At 39.0% G+C, this 18,442-nt stretch overlaps 2 protein-coding genes across 4 annotated transcripts; both read right to left on the bottom strand.

The window, feature by feature from the left end:
* Nucleotides 1–7,551: 7,551 nt before the first annotated feature.
* LOC112175649 (cytochrome P450 71A1) lies at nucleotides 7,552–9,639 on the bottom strand. Its single transcript, XM_024313359.2, has 2 exons — nucleotides 8,594–9,639; nucleotides 7,552–8,514 (listed from the first exon to the last, which is right to left on the bottom strand). Exons 1-2 carry the CDS (start codon nucleotides 9,512–9,514, stop codon nucleotides 7,900–7,902), a joined length of 1,536 nt encoding a protein of 511 aa, XP_024169127.1. The 5' UTR covers nucleotides 9,515–9,639; the 3' UTR covers nucleotides 7,552–7,899.
* Nucleotides 9,640–10,783: 1,144 nt separating this feature from the next.
* LOC112175651 (serine/threonine-protein kinase AFC2) lies at nucleotides 10,784–14,178 on the bottom strand. Of its 3 annotated transcripts, XM_024313361.2 has the most exons (10): nucleotides 13,948–14,178; nucleotides 13,003–13,195; nucleotides 12,593–12,773; nucleotides 12,444–12,492; nucleotides 12,233–12,347; nucleotides 11,912–12,006; nucleotides 11,652–11,808; nucleotides 11,510–11,574; nucleotides 11,326–11,423; nucleotides 10,784–11,241 (listed from the first exon to the last, which is right to left on the bottom strand). In XM_024313361.2, the coding sequence occupies exons 1-10, from the start codon at nucleotides 14,044–14,046 to the stop codon at nucleotides 10,992–10,994; spliced, it is 1,302 nt and encodes a 433-aa protein (XP_024169129.1). In that variant the 5' UTR covers nucleotides 14,047–14,178; the 3' UTR covers nucleotides 10,784–10,991. The 3 variants fall into 3 exon arrangements, with proteins under 3 accessions (XP_024169129.1, XP_024169130.1, XP_024169131.1); XM_024313362.2 differs by lacking the exon at nucleotides 13,003–13,195 and having other exon boundaries at nucleotides 13,948–14,104; XM_024313363.2 differs by lacking the exons at nucleotides 12,233–12,347; nucleotides 12,444–12,492; nucleotides 13,003–13,195; nucleotides 13,948–14,178 and having other exon boundaries at nucleotides 12,593–12,761.
* Nucleotides 14,179–18,442: the final 4,264 nt, after the last annotated feature.

Below are 18,442 nucleotides of genomic sequence, written 5' to 3'. Positions count from 1 at the left end.
TAAAACATCTCAGAGTCACAAAGGAACAAAGGGATTTTGGATTTTCTGAGATATTATTCTTCTCAAAGAATGGAGCATATATACAAGATACAACGTGTCTTATTAGGAAACAAAATAAAAGAAAATATTCCTAATAATACGCAAGATACACAACCCTAATAATACATGGTATGACTCACGCCAACACCCCCCCTCAAGTTGGTGCATATAAATCACGGATGCCCAACTTGTCAAGTGAGTCATAAAAGGCTTTACTTGAGAGAGCCTTTGTGAGAATATCTGCCAACTGCTCTTCAGTAGGAACGAAAGGAAACAAAATGACCTTTCTATCAAGGTTTTCTTTAATGAAATGCTGATCTACCTCCACATGTTTTGTACGATCATGATGAACAGGATTGTGAGCAATTTCAATCGTAGCTTTATTATCACAATAAAGCGGCATAGCCTTTTCCTGCTTGAACCCTAAATCTCTCAACAAATTTCTCAACCACAACATCTCACAAAGTCCTCGGGCCATTCCTCTATACTCTGCTTCTGCACTAGAACGAGCCACCACCTTTTGTTTCTTGCTCTTCCACGTAACCAAGTTACCACCTACAAATGTGAAGTAGCCCGAAGTAGATCGGCGATCTGTAATATTACCCGCCCAATCTGCATCTGTATATCCAGAAATATCTAGGTGACTGTATTTTGAAAAATTAACCCCTTCCCTGGAGCAGACTTTAAATACCTCAAAATACGAAATACAGTACCCATATGAGCCTCACTGGGATTATGCATAAACTGACTCACCACACTAACTGCATAAGCTAAATCTGGTCTAGTGTGAGATAAATAAATCAACCGTCCGACTAACCTCTGGTATCTTGCTTTATTTGTAGGTACTTGATCCAAATACTCTGCTAATCGATGGTTCTGCTCGATAAGAGTATCAGCAGGTTGACAGTCAAGCATACCTGTTTCTGCCAGCAAGTCTAGAACATACTTCCTTTGACTCAACACAATACAATCCTTCCTGATAGGAGCATTTTAATGCGGTATTTTAATAGTTAATTCCTCACATTTTGCTTAGTTAATTCCTTAACGAATCGATTTTTAACTCAATTTCTATTTTTTAGGTACATTGGAGTAGATGATGATGAAATGAGCATTTTGGCCTGAGAAAGCGTGCCTTGGAGAAATTGAGCCAATGAGAAAGCGAGCTAGACAAGAAATGAGGAGTGGCAGACTAACCATCTGAACTTCAAATGAGTTGAAACTTTCCAGATTCATTCTAGAAAGCCCAAGGATCATTTCTTATGAAGAGTGCCAGAGCAAACTATGAGTGGAAGGCCTTCAAACAATCAGCCCAATTTTCTACATAAGCAAAACTGGAAAACTGGACCTGTAAGAGGTCCAGCAGCATTTCCGGCCCAACCACATGGCAATACATTCTGAAATTTTACCACAGTAATCTACATTCATGGGGGAATATTTGTTATGAAGAAGTCTTGGGCAGAATCTAAACTTTCGGTGGAGATAAAATTGAAGTAAATGAGTAGGAAATCCATCATCATCATCACCCAAAAACATTCCATGTTTTAGGGTGTAATCATCATGTTTTCTCCATCATTTCTCACACTAATCCACCATCATCATCACCCAAAAATATTCCATGTTTTAGGGTGTAATCATCATGTTTTCTCCATCATTACTCACACTAATTTACTCCATCTTTTTCAATTTCACTCTTCTTTCTCTTCCCTATATAAACACCTTCTCCTCTCACTCTAAAACACATTCCTTCATCCATTTCATCTCCTTGTCTCACCATTTCCTCTCCATTTTCCTTAGTCACCAATTCCTTCATCCATCTCATCTTCTTTGTCTCTCCATTTCCTTTCCATTTTCCTTTCCCATTCTCTAGTTCTTAGTTTTGCATTTTCAAGTAAAGAGAAGAAGAAGAAGCCGTGAGGACATAGCCTCCATCGTCCACCTTGAAGACTTGCTTCCAAGATTCAAGATTCCAACGTTCAAGCTCTCCATCTCCATCTCCCCTCACGGTGTAATTCATTCTTTTTTCTTGTAATGATCTTTTGTTTTCCTTGTTTGAATTCATATGAACTTGTTTCTAGTTAACAAATAATGTTAAGGGCAAAGTTTAAAGCCCGTTTATATGTTTTGAGATAAAGTTGTGATTTCTATATGTTGATTTTTATGTTGCTTATGTGGGTTTGTTTAATTAAATTTGCATGATAGAAAACTTTTGTATTTTAATCTTATGTGGTTGCAAACACTTAGGGTTTTGATATAATTGGTGCTAGGTTTAAGAACATGAAATCGACTTTTCGTTTTGTGTAAACTTGAATCAAAGTAGTAAAGGTTTTGTGCAAAGACCGAATTTAATTAAAGAGGATTGCAATTAGGTGGACTTTTCCATACTAAGTTGTACACTTGAGTTGATAGCCTTTCTCTATGTCTAATGCGTTGAACATGTCATGATTGACTAGCTTTCTAGGGCTTGATTGCATGTTTGATAGGATTAATCTAGGTGCTTTCGCTTAGGTTAATTAGCATTGAAAAGTAAAATATGGGAAATCATTTGCTTTCGAATGTTTCACATGATCAACTCCTCTCTCATGACATTTAAAATCAACAATAGGAATTGTAATTGGATTTCTTGCATATGGATGTGGTTTTGATCTTTGTTCCTTGCGATCCACCCTTGTATATATGTTTTTACATTTTCTTTATTTTATTTATCTTAATTTTCAATTCTATAATTCTTAAAAATCCCCCCCCCCTTATTTTTGTTCACTTGTATATATTTCTATTCTTTATTTTATTTTTGTAAATAATACTTTATTATTTTAATTCTTTATTTGTTTATACAATTGTATATATTTATATTCTTTATTTTATTTTTGTAAATAATACTTTTCTTTATTTGTATCACAATTACAAGTGTACCCTCAATCCCCGGAATAGAACGATCCCTATTTGCTTATACTACTAACGATATTTCAGGGTTAAATTATGCGCTTCCCAAAAGCGCATCACTTCCCACGAGCAACTTCAATTCCCAAGAAATATTTCAAGTTACCCAAATCTTTCATCTCAAATTCAGAAGATAACTGACCTTGTAACCTTTGAATCTCCTTTAAGTCATCACCTGTCACAACCATGTCATCAACATAAATAATCAAGGCAGTCACTTTACCATACTGATGTTTAAGGAACAAGGTGTGATCGGAATTGCTCTGCTGGTACCCAATTTTCTTCATGAACTTGGTAAACCGGCCAAACCAAGCTCTGGGAGACTGCTTCAAACCATAAAGAGACTTCTTCAATTTGCACACCACTTGCTCTTTAGAAGAAGTACCATAGCCCGGGGGCAAATCCATATAAACCTCTTCATGTAGATCACCGTGTAAGAACGCATTCTTAACATCAAACTGTTGCAAAGGCCAATCAAGATTAGCAGCTAACGAAAGAAGTACCCGAATTGTGTTAATTTTGGCCACTGGTGCGAACGTCTCATCATAATCCACCCCGTACTTCTGAGTATAGCCTTTAGCTACTAGTCTAGCCTTGTACCTGTCCACCGATCCATCTGAATTGTGCTTCACGGTAAACACCCACCGACAACTAACTGTCTTCTTTCCGGGTGGTAATGACACTAATTCCAACGTACAATTCTTCTCAAGAGCATCCATTTCGACTGCCATTGCTTGCATCCACCTCGCATCCCGCATTGCATCCTGCACTTTACTAGGAAGAGACACAGAGGATAATTGATTCACAAAGGCAACATAAGGTTGAGACAGCCTATGGGTCGACACATAATTAGCAATAGGGTATTTAGCTTTTGCATTTAGAGTGGGTTCATAGCGTTTTGGAGGCTGACCACGGTTTGACCGACTAGGCACATGTTTGGTGGGAACACATGCTGACACAGAAGATGGATTAGACAAGAGAGAAGGAGAACATACCTCAGGTGACGATGGGGTAGGTGAGACTGAAGGAGAAGGGGGACTGTTCAAGGCCACGGAATCAAGGACACAATCTGTAACTGCTGCACCTCTAGCTGACGGGACAGAATCTGTCGGCACTGCATCTCCGGTCGACTGGATGGGATCTGTCGGCGAGGCATCATCGATCGGCTGGACTGGATCGGGGAGCGAACTGCCCAGAGGCATAACCGCCGCCTCTTCGTCGCCGGCCAACAGGCCAGGTCCCGATTTGAACCGCCGAAGCTTATCTTTGGCCGACCCGATACCAGGTCCTGATGGTCTTCGCTGCAGCGAGCTACCCAGGTCCCGATTGCCGGACGACCCAACGTGCCTCTCCTGGGTCGCGTGGTCCAAGTTTGACCCGATGTTCCTTTCCCAGGTCGTAAGGTCCAAAGGGGACCTGTGGTGGAGCGGTGAAGGTGTCATGCGGTGGCCGGAGTTGTTCTCAGTCAGCGGGTAGCTATCCTTTGAGTTGGGAACAGTCAATGGGCAGCTGTCCTCTTGGTCATGTTCAGTGCCCAAATCTTCTTTGTCACGTTCAGAGCCCAAAGACTCCAGACTAGAGAACTCGGGTTGCCCATCGTGCCCACTGAACAAATCTTCATAGTAACAAGACTTCTCCCCCTGACGATGAGTCACATGAGGTAAAAAGTAACACGCATCTTCATTGAACGTAACATCCATGGTGACATAAAATTTCTGGGATTGGGGATGATAACATTTGTAGCCTTTCTGATGGGAACCATACCCCACAAAGACACACTTAAGGGCTCTAGCATCCAATTTTGACCTCTGATTCTTATACAAATGAACATTGGCAACACAACCAAAAACACCAGCAGGAAGGGTGTTAGATGATGGAATAGAAACGTAGTGAGACAAAAATTCGAGTGGGACATGACCGTGAAGAGAGGTAGACGGAAGACGATTGATAAGATGAGAAGCACACAAAATGGCCTCTCCCCAAAGATACTTAGGCATATTAGCACTAAGTAAAAGAGACTGAGCCATATCCAGAAGATGACGATTTTTCCGTTCAGACACTCCATTTTGCTCAGGAGTTTGTGGACATGAGGTTTGATGTATTATGCCATGCTGTTGGAAATAATCATGAAAAGAATGATTGACAAACTCACCCCCGTTATCGGAACGAAAAACCTTAACATGAGCATCATAATGAGTACAAACAAGATTATGGAATGCTGTAAAAGCAGAGAAAACAGAATCTTTGGACTTAAGTAAAACGACCCAAGATAATCTAGTAAAGTCATCAATGAATAATATGAAATATCGCATTCCAGAAAGGGTAGAATGTTTAGAAGGACCCCACACATCTGAATGAATTAACTCAAAAGGCATAGTATTAGAATGAAAACTTGAAGGATAACTAGACCTATGGCTCTTAGCCAAAGCACAAGTTTCACAATGCAGGCTAGACTCACTAACTCCTAAAAACAATGAAGGCATGGACTTCTTCATAACTCCAAAAGATGGATGACCCAACCGCCGGTGCCACAACCATAGCTCATTCAATCGATCAGAATTCAATGTCATGGCCAAAGGTGGTTCCATCGCTGGTGTTGGTTCTGCGTACATCCAATCCAAATGGAACATTCTTCCCCTCAGGTCTCCCTTGCCCATAATCACCCTGGTGCACAGATTCTGAAAAATAACATACATTGGGTAAAAGGTTACAGAGCACTTATTTTGTGACCCTAACTGAGAGACAGATAAAAGATGATGAGACAACGAAGGTACATAAAGCACATCATGCAATACAATGGATGGTGTAACCTGAACAGACCCAACACCTAAGACTGGAAAGGATGCACCATTTGCATTAGAAACATGGGATATAGAAGGGGATGACATAGACATAAAGAATGACTTATCATAGGTCATATGGTCAGACGCACCAGAATCAATTATCCATGTATCACTACCAGTAAAGTCAGAAACATGTAAAGCAATACCAATTTTACCTCGAGTGTCCTTAGTCAAGGAAACATTACCCTCTGAGGGATCTTGTCCCTCAATGCTGTAGAAGTCCGGTTCTGGCACTAATTGGATTGCAGCTTTGCCTTTTTGACCACCACCGCGTCCTCCACGACCTCCAGTATGATTGCCTCCTCTCCAACTAGAGTTATTGTAATTAAACCTTCGCAGCTTAGGGCATTGATTCTTGAAGTGTCCAGCTTCCTTGCAATAGTTGCAAGTCATTTGGTTATAATTTTGATTCTGCTGATATCCCTGAGTTTGTGGTTGATACTGGTTCTGAAATGGAACTAGGGTAGAATTCCCAATCTGAGGTTGAGATGGAGGTGTAGCATGGATTGCTAAACTGGAAATTTCAGTATGAAGGTTCTGAGCGGCAGCCTTGTTACCTTCATCTCTTCTAATATAAGCAAAATCTTGCTCCAACGTAGGTGGAGTTGCAAGACGCAATAACTCATTCTTTGCCCATTCAAAGTGAGGGTCCAGGCCAGCAAGAAAAATATGGACACGCATCTTGTCCTGCTCATTCTGATAGGAATTAATATCAACTGCACAAGTCATATGATTAGGGTTTCTCTGATCAAGCTCCTGCCAAATTGTCTTCAAATTAGCATAAAAGGTTGCAACAGGCTGTCCACTCTGAGTTATTTTGAAAGCTTTGACAGTCAATTCATGAACACGAGCAAAATCACTCTTATCATAATATGTAGCAGCAACAGAGTCCCAAATTGATTTGGGAGAATCATAGTTAGCAAATAATCTCATCACCTCCGGAGTCATAGCTTTGAGAAGAATTCCCATCACGTTATTATTTGCCGTATCCCATTCATCAACTTTTGGACCTGCAACAGGTCATGCTGCACTACCGGTAACATAACTCCACTTTCCAATCCCCTGAATATGGATCTTCATAAGTCTCTGCCATAACTGATAATTGGTACCATCGAGTTTGACACCAAAACTCAAATTATCTGTGACATTCTGGACAATTACAACTTCACGTGCCACAGAACTTGCTTCTCCAAACTCTTGGGATTCTCCACTTTTCCCGTCAGTGATCTTTAAATCCACCATCTTCTTCCTTCCTTAAATACTAAATAAAGTTGTAACAATACGACAAAGGTTAATCAATGAATATTCCACAAAACAAGGAGGCTGTTGAGTTTATTAAGTATTCCCTTGTTGAAGAAATCAAAAAGTGTCCAGCGGTGCTAATCAATAGAGTAAAGAGGACAACCAACATGGTCACAAAGTCACGAACCAAAGCAATCAAGTCAAAGAAATGGCCAAAAAGTCACGAACCAAAGAACAGCCAGCAAACAGCACTATCGAACCAATCAGTCAAAAAACCAGCAAACAAACCCGAAAGGACAAGAGACAAAAGATCACAAGCGAACAAGTTTTCTTGCAAAGGAAGCCGAATAGCACAACCGAGCCCAAATGGATCTCGGCTCTGATACCAAGTCACAAAGGAACAAAGGATTTTGGATTTTCTGATGATATTATTCTTCTCCAAGAATGGAGCATATATACAAGATACAACGTGTCCTACTAGGAAACAAAATAAAAGAAAATATTCCTAATAATACACAAGATACACAACCCTAATAATACATGGTATGACTCACGCCAACACTCAGGATTGCGCAACCACCAAAAACAAATAGAAAGCAGCAGAAAGACATGTCTTAGAAAAGGGTGATTGATGGTACTGATCTTAATTTTATTTTTGCACTCGGCCAAATTTCGCAGCCACCAACATATATTTCTACCCTCGGACTTGTTCAAACTCTCCAGCACAATATAGAAGTGCGTCATGAGATGTTTATTTAGGATGGTATGTATGTATGTATATATATAAAGACTGAAATAACCACTGGAACACTGAACATTAAGCCTCTAGCTGGAGTGATTAAGGGGAGTATGGTATGGGGACAAGATGAAGAGGAGCTTTCTTATGGACAGTGATTCCAAAGACCTCGCTCATGTCCAAGGCATCGGCCGAAACATTATCATTTGGCAACTTCCAGTCAAACCAGTACAGAAGATTTGCAACCACATATTCCGCTCCAGCCACCGCAAAGGCCTGCCCTGGACAACCTCTTCTCCCACCACCGAACGGGACAAATTGGAAGTCCTGGCCCTTAAAATCAATTGAGTTGTCCTCAAATCGCTCCGGGAGGAACTCCTCGGGATTGTCCCAGAACTTGGGGTCCCTTTGGATTGCAAATGCATTGACAAGTACCCTTGTTTTTGCGGGGATATAGTAACCTCCCAGTGTTACAGCTGCGATTGTTTCTCGCGGAAGTAAAAGAGGAGCTGGAGGATGTAGTCTTAAAGTTTCTTTGTTGACACATTTTAAGAAGTCCATTTGATTGATATCATCTACATCTATCTTTTCTTTTTTCCCCACGACTCTTCTTACTTCTTGTTGGAGTTTCTTCATCACACTTGGATTTCTCACAAGCTCTGCCATTAGCCATTCCAAAGCTGTCGCTGTAGTATCACTTCCGCCAATAAACATGTCCTAGAATGATACAAAAGCCAAATGGATCAGCCATACAGAAATAGATTTGACATAGAAATAGATAGATATAGAGAGAAACCTGTAGGATTGCTTTCAAGTTGTCTTGAGTGAGATCCAAGTTAAGTATGTCATCTTTTTGAAGTTTGACAAGAATATCCACAAAATCACTTGTTTCGGGCATACCTTCTGCCTTTGTGGTCTTGTGTTCTTCAATCAACTGATCAAAGAACCCATCTAATTTGGCAGAAGTTGCTTTCAAACTTGCAATGAATCCTCTAAGATTGTCAATCCATCTCAAACAAGGGAAGATATCTCCAAAACTGAAAGTCGTGAGTTGAACCAACAACCTTCTTGATGCCTCTCCAAACCAATTATCATTTTCCTCTACAAACCTGTTTCCAATAACACACCTAGAAAGTATGTTGTTGAAGGTTGTGCTCAGCATGTCACTTAGATTAATGGGAGACTTACTCAGGCATGCTTTGCGTATACTCTTGACCAATTCTGCAACTTCTTCCTCTCTTGCAAATTCAAATTGTTGTACTCTTTTAAGGCTTAGAAGTTCAACTACACAAAGTTTCCGAACTTGTCTCCAGTACTCTCCATAAGGAGAAAACGCTATGTCTCCGCATCCATAGAGTAATATATTTGCAGCTGTAGATTTGGGACGGCTGCAGCAAACACTGTCATGAGTCTTCATTATTTCCTTGGCCATGTTTGCAGATGAAACTACTAGTGTTGGAACTTGGCCCAAGTGCAGTAGCATTAAAGGGCCATACTTCTTTGAAAGGGCATGAAGAGAACGGTGTGGGAGTGTGCCCACCTGGTGGAGGTTTCCAATTATTGGCAACCTTGTTGGGGATGGCGGCGTTTTGAGTTTCTCAACTGATCTAGAAAGTGAAAATAAAACGAAGATAAAAAGCAAGAGCAGAGAAACCAGGAAGGGATTGAAGACAGTGCTCATATTTAGCTCTTCACAGAATTGATTCAACAGAGCCATTGCCACGGTATCGAGGTTCTCTAGGTTGTAACTTGTAAGCAATTATTCATGCAGAACACCTATATAACATATATACAAGTGACAGAAATATACGTGAACTATTGTTCTTTCTAATTCTAGCTGGAGTAAATGTAAACGTCATAATATATCCAATAGAGTTTTTAACCTATTTCGGCCCGCCTGTCCTCCCAAATACATGAAGACAAAGCCACAGAATGCGTTATCTGTAGCCATCTGAGCTAGGGACAGAAACTGCCGAGCTAGGAATCAGATTGTGAGCTACTTAGATGATATGAGCAAACTCATTGTTATGCTGGAATTTAGAAATGTCTAGCAGTACGAGATAATGGCACACAAGTCTATCACTTCTTCATCCCAAGATCTTTCGGTGCTATATAGGACCAGGAGTACCAGTGTTCGTGGCACAGTGCATAACCAAGAAAACATGCAGAAACTTACACAACCAGGATTAACACGTCACCTTAGAATATGAGATGAAGAGAAATAGATAAGTCAAGCCTCATCCTGCACCTGAAGTTTCCTAAATCTTATCGAATTAACACGTCTCAAATGTCAACAATGTGTATCAAACGTCTGAAGTCTACATGAGATTGAGGGTGAGCGAGAGATATATACTAATGCGATTGCTGTCACGTTGTCTCAACTCTCGAGAGAGCTCAAAATCTGCGGGCATTCTCTTGAGTCGAGAAGAATATCCATAAAATCCTTCAGACCATCTCTCTTAATTTGCTTCTATATGTGCTCGAGTCACCTGATCAAAGAAGCTACCAAAGCTTTAAACGTTTCTTTCAAGCGCCTTATGAAGCCTCTTAAGATTGCCAATGCATCTTAAACAAGGGACCAAGTTTCTAACAATAAAAGCCACAAACTGCAGCAAACTTCCTTGTTAGCTCTTGACAACTCCTATCGTCGTCTTCCAAATAGTTGAATCCATCAATTCGAAGTTACAGGAGAGCTAACCTTCAAACCTATCCCTTTTCATTTTTTGCCATTACCTATCCAGGCCAATTCTACATTCTTCTTATCTTGCACTGTTACAACCTCTTAACGCTCAAACGCAAGAACACAATTTTTTGGACCTTGCCACAAGTATAGAGCCAACACATTCTGGCATCCATATATGAAGCATTTGAGTTTCATGATACCCGGGAGCATCACCTGGTTAGTGGGCATAACTTAACCAGGAAAAGATAGATGGTGAAACCAGTACCATTTTACCATACAAGAGCTTTCAACAAAATATGAAGAGGCAGAATGTAAACACAGCATTTGTTACTCATTTCACAAAATCAGTACTGTACAATACAGAATTAGGTTAGTAGACTTCAAAGAATTCAACATCAACTTTATGCAACCACAATAGCGGGTGTTATCCAGTCAATCTACATTCAGATATCTACACAACAGAAACAATCCTACACCTCTGCACTCAGAGTAGGTAAGGTAGACACTATACTCATCTCCTAAGATTGTCCCGTGTAAAAAACGAATGCCTAAGGGCTTCACGAGCTGTAAGTCTATCTGAAGGATCATACTTCAGCAGCCCCTGCAAGAGGTGGATAAGGTCACCAGCTGAATGGTCTACGTGCTGCATTATAAGATTCTGAAGACGAGCAAGCTTCTGAACAGCCTTGATACTCTCTCTTGAGGCAGCACCTTCTGGCCAATCCAATCTACCTCTCCTGACGTACTTGTCAGCATGTCGGCTGTAATTTCCACGAGCAAAGTGAGACTTCTTTCTTTTTTGAAAATAAGAAAAATAATATCAGGCAGGTTAAGTCATCACTTACTCTGCTCTCTTTAATATATGCTGGGGCAGGGGACCAAGTACCCGCTCCATCATGGCAAGGTGTTCCAAGTTCTCATGAGTCTGAAACAAAGCCTCACCCTGTACCAAGAAGCAAATATAGAATAAATAACTTATATATTAAAGAAAAAACTAATAAGCACAAGAATAAAGTTTAGCCGACATACCGTGCACAACTCCACTAAGATACAACCAATGCTCCATACATCGCAAGGGTAGCTCCAGCCCATTCCTGCACAATAATAATAAACGTTATTGGAGATCTACTTGCAGCATAGACAAACTAATACACATTGAGTACACACTTACCAAGAATAACCTCTGGTGCACGGTAATGACGGGTTGATACAATATAGTTCTGATCTTGACGCTCATAAGTTGTGCTACCAAAATCAATCACCTTAATAGCACTCGACTTTGGTACTCTTTTATAGTAAGAGCTATCTTTGGGTGATCGAGATGAGCTCTGCAATTAGCAAATTCATAAAACATTAAATACGGTACAATCACAAACGAGTTATTCAAACAGAATTAGGAAAAAAAGGGGGATAACGAAGAGCAGAACAAACCTTATTATAATCCGGGACTCTAACGTAATCCTGAGAAACAAGAAGTATGTTCTCTGGCTTCAAGTCGGTATGAATAAGAGAGAGATCATGCATGACTGCAAAGAAATGCCAAAATCATCAGAAAGCAGGATAACAAGAAAAATCCAACCAATACTGCATTGATTGGTATTGTGAAATACACGAAACTACTGCATACCATGTGAACAAAATTTTTTAGACACAATACAAGAGACAGTTTCATTGCAGCAAACAACAAAAATTAAGTATTAAAGCAAGATATATTATGGATTGAAAGAAACTAGCTCAAGTATTTTTACACACATGCTACACATTCCAACAGTTGTCTGCCAATCTCACGGACGAGATCAATGGGAAATGAGCGGTAATTGTTTTTCTTGAGAAAATCGTATAAGCTTGGTCCAAGCTTCTCAAACACCTGTTAAAAACCATTTAAATTCACGCACGAGTTTTAACCCCCAAATTATTTGTGAATCGGGGAAATCAATCCACCACAGATTAATCATATACTTACAATACAGATATGGTTACGATAGTCAAACCAGTTCCGTAATTGCACACAACTGCAAGGAATGAACCCATTTAACATTCTAAAAACTTGAGGGAAAATATTCATCAAATGTCCCATGTCAGTAAAAGTAAAAAAAAGACACAAATACTCACCGGCTGCCACCTTTATCATGTTTACCAAGTTGTTGCAGCATTTCAATTTCAATCATAGCTGCTTCACGATATTTCTTGATCCCACGAACAATTTTTATGGCAACCATTTCCTTTTTTTCTCTGTCCCAGCACTCCAAAACCTGACCAAATGTACCTTCACCCATTTTGCTTTGGATTTTGTCTGCAAGAGGTGACAACAGTATAAAATTCCACAACTTCGATACTAGAGCAAATATATGTCTAAAAAAAAAACTGATTTAACTTTTCAAAAAGACCGGCGATGAAAAACAGGATAACGCATTGATTGTGAACCCAAAAGTTCATAATGAGAGCAATCTCAAAAACTGAGAAACTGATCATCAGAATAATCAAGAAATGCAAATGCTTTAATGATGGTGAGATGTAATTACAGCGAGCTGTTAAATTTTCTCCCAGCGAAAACATGTAATGCCCATCTTTGTCATCTTCTCTCCATGGGGGTGAACCATTTCGAGCTACTTCCTTATCAAATAGGGAACTAGTAGTGTAGAGTGAGGGTGCCATCAAAGGAGCAAAGCTTGTCATATTCCCAACCTCTTGTCCACAAAACATTCCTACCTGAGCCTACACAGAGCCATCCATTCATGTACCACTCAAAATAAGGTCAAATTCTTCCAACCCCTATACCGTAACCCAATCCATTCCCTCAAGTCACATCAGAATCTCATAACACGACCCAACTCACAAATCATAAGAAATATTCTACATGCAGATAGTGATCCAAAACGTATAATATGATGGTAACCACAATTATATTTCAAACAATAAAGTAAAGCAAAAACTGAATACATCAATACCTTAATTAAAGCATGATTTTCAAATACCTAACAACAATTAACGCATTGAATAGATTAATCGACGTTGCTGGAATTTGTTGCGTAGGCAGTACAATATACAAATTATCAAAAATACAAAATTCAAGAAGTACCGATTCCAAGCATTTATCAATTGCTAAAAGAAATTCTTCGCTAAAACTCCTTCGTAAAAAACATAATACTACGTGTAAATTTATTAAATTCGATTTCAAAACTGATAAAACCAGATTTCAAGCAAGATTTACCAAATTAACCATAAATCCATGCTCCGATCTATGAAATCGGAGATCAAAAAAGCTTCGAATTAACCAAAAGATTCAGAAACTCGTATTACAGATCCAGATAAAGGAAAATCAAGAGCTTATATCACAAACTATAACAACATGGTAAAAAATAAAAAAATAAAAATAAAAACCGAGCCGTCCAGGATCTAATAGAGGACAAAACAAAAACCACAAGATAATTGAATCAGACCGCAAAGCTTCGTCACAAAGATAATACCTTTGGGGCCTGAGGAACGTCCCAGCCCAGACGCGCTCTCTTTCGGGGACGACGATCCATGTGAGTGTGAGGAAACTCCACCACGCGCTCCATCTCCATGATCGCAGATCGGTTAATCGCAGATTCCAAGAAAGAAGAAGAAGAGAGTATTGGCGAAAAAGGGTGCCAAATCTGAAATCTGAGATTGAAGAAGATGATGTTGTTGTGACTTGTGAGAGATGCGAAGCCTTAACCCTAATTTTAACCTAATAAAGTGGGGTTGTGAAGGGTCAGATGAAATCCGACGGTACACGTGTCGCGTTGTTGTCCGTGTTTTTGACGGATTCTCATTATCCAGCTCAACCCAGCGTTTCTTGTAGGTGTTGACTATGATTGGGTTTAAACCAGAGGGTTGAGTTTAGCTTTTTCGGTAACGGATATTCGGAGAGTTATTCGTACGCGAGAAAGGAATATTTTCAGCCCATGTTCTGGTGGACACACTTTCGGCCCAGAAAGAAAATCATATTTAATTTTTATTTATTTTGAATTTAATTACTAATTAAAAAAGGTTGCTCGAGTCATCTTGACACTTGGACGTTGGTTTTTGAATTTTGATAGGTCGAGAAAATATTGAGAAAGATTGAAATTTGGAGGATGTCACTCTTAATTTATTAATAAAATTTATGATGTAACCTACTCTTTATAATGGTATATTATCAAACTCATACAGTGACAAATTAACTCAATATCAGACCTAACTAATCTTTTAATATAGAACATAATATGTGTCGAACTAGTTTACTTGATAAATTATCAAATCTACATTAATATAACGATACAATATTCCACTTTCTATAACGTTTTTGCTATTAAACTTGCATATGAGTCATTAGAAAAGCCTTAGAGCAAGTTCACTCGTTGAAGTCACCGAGTCAAATACTATTCACTATTTTTTGCTTTTTATTTCCACCATCGAGATCATTGGGTCAAATATTGTTCACTCTAAGTAAGTTAGACAATGTCAATTTATAGGTCATGAAATTGAGCCAGAAAGTGACCCAGAGTTAATAGTATCTGACCTAGTGACCTATGGTGGAAATGAAAGGCAAAAAGTAGTGAATAGTATCTGACCCAGTGACCTCAACAGGTGAACTTACTCTTATTCTTCATGTTTTGGGTGATCCTCTGAATCATTGCTTTGGTATCCTTATATTATATAATGTCGTAGAGTGTTGCGATTTGTCAAATATGATATACTCTATCAACTATCTTTAATTTCATAGATCTTCTATCCGTCTTTTTAGAAGTATTGCTCAACGTGCATATCACAATTGCATGTTTGGCGTAGGTTAAGTCACTTAAGTGATAGCCTATATTTCGTTTTGAAGGCGAAATTTTTAATGTTAAGTCTCTACTCTTTCATTTCCTAGAAAAACGCTTTTGTTTCCTGCATTTCAAATTTGAGTTGAGGATAAGCCACAATGACTATCCGATGTACTTAATGCTGATATAAACTTATCCAGTTATCTGTTACTTGGTATATGCAATTAGTTCTTCTCATAAAAAAAGTCTTTACTCTTTCATAATACACTACTACAAAAATTGAATCAGACGACACCCCTCAGACGACGCATCATAGTTTTCCGTCGTCTGATTGATTTTTATTTTTTTGGACGTCGATTTTATAAAATCTGTCGTCTGATGTGAAATTATGAGTTAGTTCATAAGACGTTTAAGGACAGAACCGTTGTGTGACCCTAAAAAAATTGAGCGGCAAGTTTCCCACCATGTAGTGGTGCCAAATCTCATCTCAAACCCCAAATTTCCTCCTCAACATTTATTAATCATACAACGAAAAATAATAAAACTGTGGTCTGATCAATATATTTGTCTGAAGGAGGGAGATTTCACACCAGCATATTTCTCTAACTCCCCAAAGAGGGAAGTCAGATTGATAGGAGACAAATCCTAAATTTAAAATGGTAGTCTTCAGACCACATTTTTATAAAATTCTGTTGTGTGTCTTTGTCCAAATTGATATAGCCGGGTTTGAAGCCCTAACACTTGAGCAAAAGAACAACAAAAGTTGCCACAGCTCCTCAATCTCTCCACAGCGCCTCACTCTCTCGAGTCTCGACACAGACCCATAACCAAAACCCACAACTATCAGCGCCCTCGCCCTCTCTCCCTCTATCTTCTACCCCTGACCCAAAATCCATCATTTTGAAACCTTGGACCTCTCTCCTCTCTCCTCTCCTTGACAACCAAACCATTTTCGGCCTCATACGATTGATGGTGAATTCATCCCATCACTCTCACTTTAAAATAGACTGGAGAGAGCCCTAGATTGGAAACCTTCTCTTCTCCAATACTTTGAGTCCTCTTTCTCTTACATAATCTAAGGCGACCTCTCTCTATATATGAGCAGAAGAACCAGAAGCTCGAGCTCCTACAAATGAACGGCTCGATTATGGGCATTCAATTCGAGTACTTGGGAAGATAAGGGTTCGGGTTTCTGCCTTAGGTCATTGAAAGAGGTCAATCAGGTGATCTAGGTTTAGTTAATGTTCATACTTGAATTCACATCGACCCCAAATCCATTAGGTTTTGCTTCGCATTCGTTAAACTTATTGTTCTTTACATCTCTTCCTAATCGAATCCAATCTTCACTAGTAGACCGCGTCTACTCCATTTCCAACGACACCAGGTACTCTCTCTCTCTCTCGCTCTCTGATTTTGAATCTAGGCTGCTCAATATAAATCAAGCCTTTGTTTGGTTTATTTGTTTGATTTTTGTGGGTTTTGGTGCGTGATAGGGACTCTTTCCCTCTGCCTCCTCCTCTGCTCTCACCACCTCCACCACTACTCGCATTCCCTTTCTAACATCACCATTCACCATTCACTGAAATTTCAATTCAGCCACTATAAACTCCCAAGCTTCCATATTTTGGAGCTCCGCTAATCGATTTGTGTCGGGTTTTTTGTTCAGGTATATGGCAAGTTTGCAGAGATGCAGCAGCGTGTACCTGAGAGAGTCGGTTCTCTTTCTTCCGTGTTGCAATGCTAACGATAGCTACAAGAGGTTGGTTTAATCTATATCATAAGTTTAACTTTTGTAGTTGATTAAATAAGTAATTATTTCTCAGATTCATTGAGTTTTGTTTTAGGTTGTACTTGACTCAGACTAGGATTCAGGTTAAGTTGCAGATTGTGAGGGAAAGAAGAAAAGGGTAAGCTTATTTGATATTCCAGGCTGTATGCAAATACCTCTTCAAATTGAACGCAGTATTAAAACAAATTGCTTGATCTATCTTGTTTTGGAGGTATAGAGCTGGGTTGCTTTTAATCGGTGGTGTAGATATCATTTGGGTTACCTCTATCGGTTCCTTCCTTCATTGGTCAATCTGACTAGGTAATGGTTTTTGTTCTTGATTTGGGTTCAAGATATTGGTGTTTTGATTGTTTGGGTTCAAAATATTGGTGTTTGGTGATTGGGTTTAGGGATTTGCTTTGTGTCCTGCGAGTATAAGAACTTTTGATGGGGACAAAATTGGTCCTTTTTTTAAGATGGTTTTCGTGTTATGAACTGGTATATTGTTCTCAGTGCTTTCTTATTGTTATTTGATTTAAGCTATCGTTGTTTAAAGACATTGAAGCTAAAGATAATCAGGAAGTATATTTAAAGTGATGACTGCTTATTAAAATTTGTTTGGTAGTGAAGGTTTGTGTTCAAGAGTAGGTTTTGATTTTGGTTAGTCTATTGGTAAGACAAGCAGTTTTGTGATTCAGTGGTGAATTCAATTTCTCTGTTATCGTCGTTATCTTTCCTAGTGTTTTGTTGTTATTACATAGTCCTGTTTATGGCTTTGCATGGAAAATACTGGATTCATTACCTTAGCTTGGATGAAAAGAAATTTGATGTGAAGGTTTGATTTTCAGGATAGGTTGAGAGAGTTTGATTTCGCAAGAAACTAAAGATTGTACATTGGCTAGATTTGTTGAGTTCTGCTTTAAATGAAGTCTTAATATTTTGAGCTTATATGTATGGATTTGTGTATATTTTGAGCTTTAAATCAAAGATACAGATACTGGACTTCAATCTATGTTGAGTGCTATTGGTTAAAAGCCTCTCGCATCAAATTACATATATGTCTGCTTAGTGCATTTGAAAAGCTAAGGTTCCTCAAGTTTGTATTTGGGATCATAATAACTTGTTGTCTTCTTTATATTCTGGTATGATCAGTTCTGTCATGCTTCTCTTAATAATCGTGGTATTGATTTAGATGAGAATATCATTCATCTATATGGGGTTTGGTCATTTTTGTTGCATATCATTATTAGATAGTGGAGGGTAGAATTGATTTTTATCAGGTTTCTTTGTTTTCGCCACTAGATGTATGGACATCTTTATATTCTGAGCTGGTATTCTGCAGATACTGATCTATCATGATAGAGATAAATGCATGTTGTAACTCTATCTTTGAATTGCCTGCTGTTTCTCGACTCTTTTTCTTTC

Source organism: Rosa chinensis, chromosome 7 (assembly GCF_002994745.2).
Source record: "Rosa chinensis cultivar Old Blush chromosome 7, RchiOBHm-V2, whole genome shotgun sequence".
Taxonomy (NCBI): domain Eukaryota; kingdom Viridiplantae; phylum Streptophyta; class Magnoliopsida; order Rosales; family Rosaceae; genus Rosa; species Rosa chinensis.
This window is presented reverse-complemented; position numbering and strand designations above follow the sequence as displayed.

What these genes read in the sequence shown, in the direction of transcription:
- LOC112175649 (XM_024313359.2), bottom strand. Translation starts at nt 9,514, where the DNA reads ATGGCTCTGTTGAATCAATTCTGTGAAGAGCTAAATATGAGCACTGTC. An exon ending in ACTTGAAAGCAATCCTACAG is followed by an intron (nt 8,515 to 8,593) that starts GTTTCTCTCTAT and finishes GTATCATTCTAG; the next exon opens with GACATGTTTATTGGCGGAAG.
- LOC112175651 (XM_024313361.2), bottom strand. Translation starts at nt 14,046, where the DNA reads ATGGAGATGGAGCGCGTGGTGGAGTTTCCTCACACTCACATGGATCGT. An exon ending in ACTGTTGGAATGTGTAGCAT is followed by an intron (nt 12,007 to 12,232) that starts GTGTGTAAAAAT and finishes ATTTCTTTGCAG; the next exon opens with TCATGCATGATCTCTCTCTT. An exon ending in TCTTAGTGGAGTTGTGCACG is followed by an intron (nt 11,424 to 11,509) that starts GTATGTCGGCTA and finishes TTCTTGGTACAG; the next exon opens with GGTGAGGCTTTGTTTCAGAC.